This window comes from Callionymus lyra, chromosome 15 (genome assembly GCF_982586985.1).
Source record: "Callionymus lyra chromosome 15, fCalLyr1.hap1.1, whole genome shotgun sequence".
Lineage (NCBI taxonomy): Eukaryota > Metazoa > Chordata > Actinopteri > Syngnathiformes > Callionymidae > Callionymus > Callionymus lyra.
The window spans coordinates 17,551,592-17,563,662 of NC_141832.1; the positions used below are offsets into that span (position 1 = coordinate 17,551,592).

At 37.8% G+C, this 12,071-nt stretch overlaps 1 protein-coding gene across 1 annotated transcript; it reads right to left on the reverse strand.

The window, feature by feature from the left end:
• Positions 1-6,703: 6,703 nt before the first annotated feature.
• LOC148065162 (tripartite motif-containing protein 16-like) lies at positions 6,704-8,450 on the reverse strand. Its single transcript, XM_087808373.1, has one exon. The coding sequence runs from the start codon at positions 8,448-8,450 to the stop codon at positions 6,855-6,857; it is 1,596 nt and encodes a 531-aa protein (XP_087664499.1). The 3' UTR covers positions 6,704-6,854.
• Positions 8,451-12,071: the final 3,621 nt, after the last annotated feature.

Genomic DNA, 12,071 nt, shown 5'->3' on the forward strand with positions numbered 1-12,071 from the left:
CAGTTGCATAAAAAATGGATTTAATTATTACAATAATTTTGACATTGACAGACTGAAAGCGAGATTATTCCTTGTAACACCTGACAGTCAAATTAAAAATAATTATGTAGGTGTAAACCAGCGTGTAAAATAACCCCAGCAGAGTTCTCTGGATTTGATCGCAGCAGTGAAAAAAGACATGCTGTTTTTCAGCCACATTATAGATAGATAGAAAATAGATCTTTCATTTTTAGTTTTTTTTTTTTTTATAGTCGTGATAATAGATTGAGGAAGAACAAAATTTTCTTTAATGCTGCACCTCAAGGGGGGGTTACTGCAGTGTAAGACAGGAGGAGTATCGCTCGCCTGTCTTTTTTTCTTTAAAATTATAATTATTATTAAATGTTTACAATGAAAGAAACCTGACAATACAATCTGCTTTAAACACTGTGAATGGCCTCAAGTCAAAATGTTCTTTTTTGACACCATTAAAGTCAATTAAACTTCAGAAAACAAAACGTTTTGCCTCCATTTTAATGGAAGATAATCAATAATATATCCTTTAAAATTAAAGCGGAAGAAAAAAGTTTTTTCTCTTCCGAGGTACACTTCATATTGAATCCACTAACCTTGAGGGTTATAAAACCCTGCAGCGAGAATTCTGACCTGCTCTAGTAGAAGAACTCACATTTCTCCAATCCTTAAGTCTCTTCACTGGCTGCCAGTTTCTTTCAGGATCAATTTTAAAATTCTGGTTCTTACTTTCAGATCTATTCATGGTCAGACCTTACATGAAGTGATTTGATCCAGCCTTACACCCCAGCTCGGGCTCTGAGGTCTGTGGATCAGAATCTGCTGATGGTTCCTGGACCAGAGGAGAGAAATCCTTCCAGACTGTTGCTCCTAAGCTTTTGAACGATCTTCATCTCCCTCTGTGTTTGATGATCTACTGACTCCTTCAAGAAACATCTTAAGACAATTTTATTTGTGCAGACTTTTCCCTGATCTCCTGAGACTCCTGTGTTATTCTCAGTGTCATCTTGACCTTTTAAGAATATATTTTATTGAGTATTGTTTTGATTGTTTAAGTGCTTTGTTACCCTGGTCTAGAAAAGCACTCTACAAATATTACTTACTTACTTAGGTTCTGCTGAAATGTACTTAATTACTTACTTAAAAAATAATCCCAAAACTCCCACAATCCACTCCAGATCCACGTTTCCCCTACGAAACTACCTTTGGATGAAATTAAATATATGAATTTCTTATTTCCTGTAAAAACTTTCTGTCGAAATGATGAGGGATTGTATTGCTTACTTGACTTCTGTTATTGTTACATATTATTACATAAAATGAAAATACTTGATATACGTATATATTATATATATATTATATGTAATATATGTATATATTATATATATATATTTAAACAATTTCCCGAAGGAGACCTCCTGAGGGATCAATAAAGTTTTACCTTACGGGGAGACTTCTGTTCTATGTTAGTCTTTGTATCCTTTGTCTTTGTTGTTTTTCTTTGACCCATGTTCTTTATCTTTATCTTTAGACTTAGATTGTGTCATCTTGTTCTTTCTCTTTATGTTCTTCTTCTTATTTTATTTTTTATGTATTATTTTTTATTGTTGATGAAAAATTGCTGGCTATTGGAAAAAAACAAATTGTGGTTATGAATATTTTTGCATTTTTTATTTTTTTATTTCAATAATTGATGATATTATGTTAAATATGTACAGTTTAGGTTTTTAATTTACATTTTTTGTTTGTCCATTCTTAAGATTCTGTGGAGTCACGAAGGATTCAGTCGTATATTGTTACAAGAACAAGAACATGAGCCACGGCTTAAAGAGCAAGTAAAATAAAACATAGAAGTTTAATGTTTACAAAAGTTTAAGTAAATTAAAGAAGAAAAAGAAGAAGAAGAAGGTGACTTACGGCAGTTAACAACCCTCAAGTTGCATGAAACGGACATTGTATTCGTTTTATTTATAATTTGTATCATTCATTTCACATGCCGTGAATGTGGCTGTTTGTGTGATATTAATACATTTATTTTCCTTTATTATCCTTCAAAGTGTTTCCTGTGAACTTGGAGATCAAGCTGTTCGTAAAGCAGGTGCTAATAAACCACTAGAGTCTGAGCGTATGCTTCGGTGGAGTTACTGTAATATTCATGTTGATATTTTGATCTTTAAAGATGTCGGTGGTTAAGATAAGAAAATGAACAGAGATTATGGATGTCAACAACACCAGTAAAATTGGTGAAGAACAATAAACACAAAAATAGTTACCGGTAGGTGAAATTGAGCATCAAAGAATGAAAAGACCAAATCAGAATAATAGCTCCATTTTGTTTGGCCAGCATGGGATTGAGTTTGAAAAATAAATACTGACAATGACTTCAGTCAGGGGATTAAAACTCCATCCAGATTGTGCAGTTTTCTCAGTAAACGAACCTCTCCTGATCCATCGAATCATTCTCTCCACAAACATAACTGCCTCTTTGTTGCAGACTTCAGAATAAAAGAAGTACCATCATCTCCGATGACCTCTGATAAACTACGTATACCAGCGCTGTTCAATAAAAGCTTCCTGAGAGACGGATTTTCAAAAGAACACAATTTTATGAATCATTTAGCACTTATGTTTTGAAGTAGCAACAGAAAGGTTACTCCTTAGATTGTACTTATGTTGTTGACATTCGGACAAAAGAGTGCACATTGTACATTGTATTTAAACTGTATGGGGCTATTTTTGTCTCATAATTATTTGTACAGAGGGTGACTGGAAAATAGTCAATGGTTGCGCGTGTGTTGTAATATCCACGAATGAAAATTAATATTTGTAGCTTGTATTTTGGTGATTACAGATACATTTGTTACTGTAAATTTGTATTTTAATTTGTAAAACAAAAAAATAAAATTTGTAAAACTTAAAATTCTGTGTGTGAAATTTTATTTACATGTGTCGCCACTTACAAGTATTGCGTATTTTGAGACAATTGTAGCGCAAAATCCGCAAAAGCTGAGATTTGCAAATCTCCTTGGAATTTACGAACCAGCCACCAAAATCTGTCAAAGCTCAATTTTTAATCATTGCATATTGACCAAACAGGTCTAGTTTATCCAATTGAGAACAAGGTTAATATTTTGTACTAACAGAGGATTGATGCTGCTTGATGTTCAGAGTCAATGTTGATTACAACGCTGCCTTCTAGTGGCTGTTATGTGAATCTCAAGGAGATTTTGCGCTACAATTTTCCTAAAAAAACGCCAGACTTAAAGAAGTGGCAAATGTGTGTAATCGCTGATCTGTAATTTCACGCACGTCATTTTAATTTTTCCAAATAAGTATGTTTTGTTTTGTATATTGAAATGATTAATTTACAAATAAAAATGTATCTGTAAATACCCAATTACGAGTTAAAAACACTTAATTTACATTTGTGGATATCACAAAACACAACAAATAATTATGAGACAAAAATAGCCCCGTAAAACTGGAGCCTCTCAACTTACCGTAAAACGCCGCCTTTGCCGAAAAAAGGGACGCAAAGTGAAGTTTAGTTTGGCCTTTTGATTATGGTTAATTTTTGTTTACAGGTGAATGGGAAGCTTTGAGTTGAGTAGCCCTGATGTTCACCAAAAATTCCGCACCTCCTCAGGACGTAACACCATGTAACCAATAACAGTATTCATCATTACAAAAACACAAATTTAAACTTTATGAAAAATGTTTTGCTCTCTCAAAAAAACCTACTATTCGAAGCATTAAAGCAAAAATGTTGCTTTATCAAAATGTTTTACTTCAAGTTATTTTTCTGAAGACAATGACTCTCTGTGTTTTGAACCTGTTCCACAACAAAGGAAATCTCTTTCTAAAAGCCGACGGGCATTTCATCAGCCCTGCTGCTTTGAGAGGAAGAGGATGAAGGATGAAGGAGAAGAGGATGAAGGAGAAGAGGATGAAGGAGAGTCACTGACTGATCAACCTGGCAGTGGGAAGAGGACAGCAGGCTTTTTGTGTCGCACACAACTTTCCACGGGTCAGCCGAGGTCTTTGTACACGATGCTTATTTGGTCTCTGACGTCGTCATGGAAACTAATGCAGATCGAGCTAGGCCTGCACTTAATGATGAGATACAAATTATAGTGTGTGTGTGTGTGTTTTAGGACGTGTTCCTCTTTTACTCAGATTACTCACACGTTTGTTTTATCATCTCATCAATCCTAATGACTTGTTTTTATTAGACTCTTTTACTAGCGGTGGTTTTACATCACAGGTATTGTATTTATAGCGTTCTTAAATCTGATGCCTAAAGTACCACTTCTACGACAACACCAAACGAACCAATATTCTCGTTAATTAAAAGTACTAAAAGAGCCATCGGCGGTGCTAATGGCTATGGTTGTTACAGTACCTGCCATGGAGATTGAGTTCAGCTCACAGCGAGTCTCGGGAAATTCGGGAATTCCCTCCCGATGCCTTCGTCTGGATATGTTCTGGTCGTGTCTTGATGGGGGGAGACCTCGTGGCAGACCCAGGGAGAGACAATTCCTGCCCATTTGGCCCTGGCGGATGGAGTGCTGGAGAGAGGAAGGGTTTGTTCGTTCTGCCCTCTGGCCGACCGAGACCCTAAGAGATGGAAGGATAAGAACTGTAAGAGATAATACTTTCAGATTCTAAACATTCGAGTCATCTTAGAGCCACACCAATCAGGAGCTGGAACCCCAGGTTTAGGACAAGACACTGCTTCATTTTAAGGGTTTTACGAATCAAAAGATGATAAGATTGTGGACCGTAGAATTTTTTACAATGACGTACTATCCAATTTAGAGTTTAGAGAGCATTGATGAAACAATTTTGAGTCTATTTGCAAAAAAGAAAGAACTCTACAGGGACCGGTACCGGTCCATATCCTCCTTCACCAAACAAATTCCAATTATACTTGTGTTGTCGACATCAATAATCTCCGTTTCTTATCTTATCTTAAACCCTGACGTTGATTATTACTGACTGGAATGTGTTTTGTTTTGACAAAAATATGGTATTTTCTCTGAAGTTAAACACATTAAGACACTTGGTTTCGTTTCCATACGACATTTTTTTTGTCGGTCCGTGAATATAAGTAAGTAAGTAATTTTTATTTGTATAGCGCTTTTCCAGACCAGGGTCACAAAGCGCTTAAACAATCAAAACAATACTCAATAAAGTATATACTTAAAGGGCAAGATAAAACTGATAATACAACAGGAGTTCCAGAAAATCAAGGAATATAATGCAGACATAATACCGGTCCGTGGTGCAAAGAACTTTGGGGGCCCCTGCTCTGTACCTTAAAATAACCATGTGTTTAGTAAAACAACTCATATTTTTCAATACTGAAAGTTCACAAGGATCTCGGCAACAACAGGAAACTGGAGCTGTTGGAAACCACACAGTGACCCATCAAACACCTACTCACTCGAGCACTAATCAATCCTCACGAACTAGCCGACATGAAATATAGAAGTTGTCAATCAATCACGTTCAATGTTTAATCAGAAACACCCACTGCTGCGTCTCAGCATGAATCAAAGTCTGTAAAAAACGGTTATTAATTGACGGCAGGGATGTTTCTGACGCCTCTTCGCAGAGTCGCACCAGCGATCTCGAATTGACTTCGACTGTAGAGCAGCAATTAAAATGATTTCACCAAAGCAGCCTGAACGTTCAACAGCAGCGTTACATTATTTATTTGCTTGAGCCGCGAGAGGTCGTCTTGGGAATTTATGTACATGATAAACAAATGCTGTCCAGTGCAAGCAACAATGAATAAAACAAATAGTCGTATTACTATTAGAAAAGATGTATCTGTTTTCTGTATTATTCATTGACAGTTCTGTTTTAAATACATATTTTTTTGTGCTTTTTATTTGTTCTTTCGGTGTGTTTTTGGGACCCTGACATTTAAACATAGTCATTTTGTCTTTTCCTGGATTTATTTGGTAAATAATTTAAAAAATAAATGAAATTATTTAGTAAAGCAGCAGGACTTACATGTTGGATGACAATTTAGCAGATGATACACTAATTTAGTGCACTGGTTAGGAAATTAAATTATATAAAATCTTATAGAAGTATTTTATTTAAGGCATATTTGTAAATGTTGCTGTTATTTTGCTGCAAAAAAATCATGTTTGCTGATATACACTTGCAAATGTCAAATGTTTTAAGTGTTTTAAGCAGAATGTGATTCTGGAAAAAGGTAAATAGAAGGAATATAATTGAATCCAAAAATATTTTTTAAAAATACACCTTTGTTCTTATTAAGCTGTTTGAGTTTGGCAAAAATTCTATTTGTTTTTTATATTAAAAGTAGGAAATAATCATGACAAAATAAATATATCGATTTTTATTGACATTTCTGAATTGACAATACATTTTTCTTCTTCCTTTGATTTGATTTAACATGAAAGAAACTATTAAAAGTCCATCAAACTCACACGAAAACCCACAAAAAAAGACAAATTTTAAGCACTTTCAGGGAGTTTAAAGAACTCGCATGTCAAATGTCAAGTGTTTAAGCAGAATGTGATACTAGAATAAGGTAAATAGGAATATAGGAATATAATTTAATCCAACAATATTTTTTTAAATACACCTTTGTCCTTATTAAGCTGTTTGAGTTTGGCTAAAATTCTATTTGTTTTTTATATTAAAAGTAGGAAATAATCATGTCAAAATAAATATATAGATTTTTATTGACATTTCTGAATTTACAATACATTTTTCTTCTTCCTTTGATTTAATTTAACATGAAAGAAACTATTAAAAGTCCATCCAACTCACACGAAAACCCACAAAAAAAATAAAAAATTTTAAGCACTTTCAGGGAGCTTATGGAACTCGCACGTGGATTTGGAACAAACCCAGAATCCAGCGAGGAGAGGATGAGCAAACATGGTCTGGACTCTGTGGAGGAGAGTCATGGTTTCAGAGACGCTCCAGAAGGACAGTAGACCGGCCGAGTGATCCAGGTAGACCCCCACCCTCGGGGGCCGAACGGTGGATACTTGGATTGTGACGCCGTTCTGTCTGAAGGAACAACCGGTGTTCCGACAACACAAAGACCACGAATTGGCGTCTGACCCGAAAAGACTTTCTCCTCCCGATCTGCTGACGTTCTCGTTTGCGATCGCTACTTGAACTTCTCCGCACCAGTCCACCTCCCAGTAGCATCGTCCCATCAGAGTCTCCAGACTCAGGACCTGAAGATAATCCTTGAATCGGTCCGCGTGATGAGGAGGAGACTGATCTTTCCCCATGTTGGTGACTTTCCTGTTTCCTTCGGACAGCTTCATCTGGGAGTGTGCGGTGTGTGGATCCAGAGTGATGTCTTGGGAGTATCTGAGGAACATTGATCTGGTCTTGAGGGGCAGCGTGAGTGAGATGTCTGTACAGGCGTCTATGAGGAAGTCGTGGAGTCGGTCTCTGCTGGCTGACACGGCTGCCGCCACTTTCTGAAAGCAGCGGTGGTCGTCGGTCAAGGGGGAGAGCAGGTCCTTGCTCGCCCCCGAGAGTGAAGTCAAGTTCTGCAGGAAGATGATGTTAATGTTGGTGTTTAACAGCTGCTTAAGCTCAGCCTCTTTCTTCTTCAGCTCCTGGATCTGCTGCTCCAGCTGCTCCTGAAGACCTCGGACTCGAATGGTTTCAGCTCGCTCCCGGGATCTGATCTGCTGCTCCACGTCGGTCATCTTTCTCTTGAGGATCTGGATCATCCCGTTGAGGACCTCCTGACTGTCCTTCGAGGCTTCATCAGCCGAGACGCCGATTCCTTTCACCTCCTGCTGGAGCAGCTTCACCGCTACCTCCAGCTCCGTGATCTTCTGCTGGATGCTTCCTAGACTCTGATCCACCTCATTCTGTCGCTCGCTTCTCTCTGCCGCGGCCAAGACCATTTCGTGGTCTTTGTGTTGGTCCACCAAGCAGAGAGAGCAGACCCCCTCCCCGTCGGTACGACAGAACATCTTCTTCACCTCGTTGTGAAGAGAGCAGACCATCTCCTGGAGCTGTTTGGACGGCTGGACCAGGTCGTGTCTCCTGAAGCCCGGCTCTGCCAGATGAGGCTGGAGGTGACGGTCGCAGAAGGAAACCAGACACACCAGGCAGGATTTGACGGCTTTGATCTTCTTCCCGGTGCAGGTGTCACAGGCCACGTCATCTGGTCCAGCAGGGTGCTTGGTTTGGATTCCGAACTTCTTCATGTCCTCCACCAACTCTGCTAACTTTATCTTGTTTCGTCGAGGACGCCTCAGAGGCATGGTCCTTCGACACTTGCTGCACTTGCTAGTGCCTTCAAGACAAGCCTCGCAGATGTCATGTCCACAGGGGAGACCGACGGGATCAAGCTGGACGCCCTTAGAGATGGAGCAGGAGGGGGTTTTGCTCTTCGGAGTGACTTTGCCCTTTCTCATTCTAGTGCTCTGTTCAGACTGATGCAGAATCTAAAAAAAACCTCTTTAACTTCATGATTACATGATCAGTCTTGAATGTGGTTCCACTGGTTAGTAAACTCCCTTAAAGTGACGGGAAATGTGTGGGCTTGGTCTTGTACTCCACCCAAACAGACTCTTCCAACAAATATTAAAACTAATAAGTTTGAAATAAATATTTTTCTCAGCTTTTATATGCATCCCAAGTGTCCCTTTGACAGTAAAGACCCTTTACAACGTAAGTTTGCAATTCTATTTCCTAAGAAATCAGCTGAAAAAGAAGCTAAAATGGTGCAAATATTATATATAAAATTGAATACAAATGAATAAATACATGATTTTAGTTTTAAATGTCGATTAAGGCGGTGAACAAATTAAGCGTAACTATGTCAGGCTATAGTTTATGTAGCTTTATTATTCTCAGGTCAAGAATCGGACTTAAGGCTATGAACTCAAATAAAGAAAAAATCGATTTTTGACTCAGAATCGCAACAATTTTACTCATAATGAGGAGAGTTTAATACAGAACCTCCTCTTTAGAATGTCTTATTTCACTCTGAAGTGAGAGCTGTTTCGGTTGCATCTTTATACTCTGGTGTAAGTCATTCCTTATCCGAGACACAGGAAAACACAGATAAAATGGTGTTAAAGAAGCAAACGAAGAATCAGTCGTCCTGTCTCCTAATGTGTCTTTTTACAACTTGCTCCGACATTCCGAAAACCAGATGAAAACCAAGCAGCGCTCTGAAACTAAATCAATGATGTACAATGTAAGTACCTGTGGTTCAGCAAAATTTGAAAACCATCAACACACTAGCTTAGTCATTTTCCATCACTTATATATTTTGGGGTATATTTTAATGAAAAAGTAATAACCTTTTGCATTTCTAAATGTTTGTCATCTGAATAGTTTGTTCTCACACGGATAGAAAGGAGAGGCCTGTCACTGTTGAATAACTGAAATAACTGTACTGTACTGAAAGGAACTGTAACTTTGGCAGTTCTTGTCAATCCATGTAAAGGTTTAAGGAACTGAAAATAACCTACAACAGGAAAGTGGATTAAAAGGTATTAAAAGTTGTTTTTATTTATGTTTTTTTTCTGGGCTAAACATTTTTTTTAAATGTATGATACCGAGAGGTGAGATGAAAGTAACTTTTTTTTATCCAAGTTAAAAATATTGATATCCCATGATAATGTACTTTCTATTACTTTTTTCCATCTTAGCTCAAAAAATTGTATTTTTTGAGGAGGAGAAATCTAGACAGGATCCTTAAAGCACAGCAACTTTGGCGAAAAAGAAGAAGTGATTCACTTTATTGACGAGTAAAGGAACAGGCCTCGGAGGATGTTTGGAAAACGTTAATTATGCTCAGTCATCGATCAATAATTCTTCAAGCTCCAAATTTCCAATCGATCACTTAGTCATTAAGTAACTAAATAATACACAAATAAATGATGTATGATCACACACACGTGCGTAAACAACTCAAAGTCCAACTTACGCCAGGGGTGACCAAAGTGTTCCACAAAGTTATGTTTGTTTTTTTGTTCCAACCAATGAAGTGGACACATTTTCACCAGGTGTAACCAGTTGACTGTCAGCCTGTTGTTTGTTTCGGCTGAAACCTCATTGTTTAAACTGTGCGTGCTTGATAGGTTCGAACAAACCTGATTGCACCACCCTGGCCTTTTGAGGACCAGTTTTGCCGCTCCTGAATCACATAAATAGACATTACTGTAAACACACAAGATCCGGGAAGTCCTGGCTTGAGGCGACCTGTCCTGATGCCAAAGGACACATTTAAACAATCAACAATGTCTACAACAATAACTTAGTCATTGTTATTCAAGTGAAGTGCAAGTACCTGTAAAACATAAAAACAAAGTCACTAAAAAATGCTCTGCCATTACTACTGGAGAATATCACTGGTCCTTTTAAGCTAAAGTGTGGTGAAGTGGCGCGTCCAAATACCACAAGACGTGGAAGTCATGAGATATGAATATCTGCAGATACAAGTATCATGACTTATGAGTATCAATATATTCATGTCACCTCCAGGGCTCTGTAAAAATGCAAAAAAATAGTTGAGAACAATTAACATCTTCAAATTCTTACGTACATTATTACATGTTGGCTTTTGCAAATGTACTATGACCCCTGAGCAGTCTCTGGGTCGAGGTGACCCGGTGGCCTAAAACAAATGTGACTTTGACCCAGAGGAAACACAAGGGTGTTTATTTAATTCCAAAGACTCCTCATGGACAGTGTTGCCCAGATGTGGGTCACCAGTAGTCCTTATTTCCTTATTCCATTTCAATATTGTCATTTTGGAGGTATTTTTTAATACATAAATCAACCAGTAACTATTGAAGAATAGAATTACTTTTACAATTGACTGAAAACTCTCTTCTAAGCAATTACGAAATTCAAACAACGACCCAAAATATTCTGCCTCAGATGTTAAAAATGACAAGTCAAGCACGATGGTTAAACCTCCGGATGTAAACCTTGGAATCTTTATCCGACTCCATCTTTGAGTTCATCGACAACCTTCTGTTGCCGTCACGGTTCAGCTGAGCCAACATTCAAGTCAAATTAAATCGTCAATCCATGGAGGTAAAAGCACTGAAAGCCCGATTTGGAATGTTAAAAACTGTGTTCGAGTGCTGACCGTTTCTAAAGCCATCTGGCATTCATCCGTCCATCACTTGGGTAACAATACATCTCCACAGCACAGCCTTGAATGTCAAAAGCTATGGCTCTGGCCATGAAAAGATTTTTACAGTCAATGACAGAGAATCCTTCAGCACACATTCAGAAGACGTGTTCGTCACTGACCACAACAATATAGCGTCACACGACCCCCTGTAGCCTTGCTCAGGATTAGATTCTTCCGGCCGATGTCGGTCTTACATTTGCAAAAACGAGACAAATTTCTGAAAATCTAACTTACGTACATAAGTATTATAATCAAATATAGAGCAGTATTCGGACAGTACAGATTTTTGCCGTAACATATAGTCACCATAATAGCATTGCATTATTAAAAAAACGACAGTCAACCATCTATCCTCACTATAACGTTGGTCACTGGGACAAAGAGTGAGCGTGCGTTATAAGGCATAAAAACAGTCACAGACTATTTTAAAAGTCGCCTTCTAAGTATGCTGCTATAAAGTATCAGTTTAATTTTGTGATAAATAAAGGCTCGACAAATTATATAGAAAGTCGTAAATGAATATAAATGTGCTAAATTGCGTATAAATGTCCCACATCAAAAAGTAGACATTTGACGTCTATATTAAATCACTTTTCATCTGGCTTTTCTTTATATTGTTATGTTGTAGAGATACTCATCATCAAGATAAACTGCATAATCCTATGTTTTTGTACAATGATGTCTTACAATCACAGAGCGAGGGGGCTCTGTAAGTCCAATGAGAAAACTCATTTCATCCAGCTGTGTCCACCAATCTCTTCATTGCAGAGTGGTGGACAAAAATAAAATCAGGGGAACTTCCCTCAAGCTCTAGCTAACAAGGTTTCCCCGGATTATTGTTTAGATGGAAACAAGTCATTATACTTCCTCTCACGCCGCA

Bases quoted from the DNA above. Each gene is read 5' to 3' on its own strand.
- LOC148065162 (XM_087808373.1), bottom strand. From the start codon at position 8,450: ATGAGAAAGGGCAAAGTCACTCCGAAGAGCAAAACCCCCTCCTGCTCC.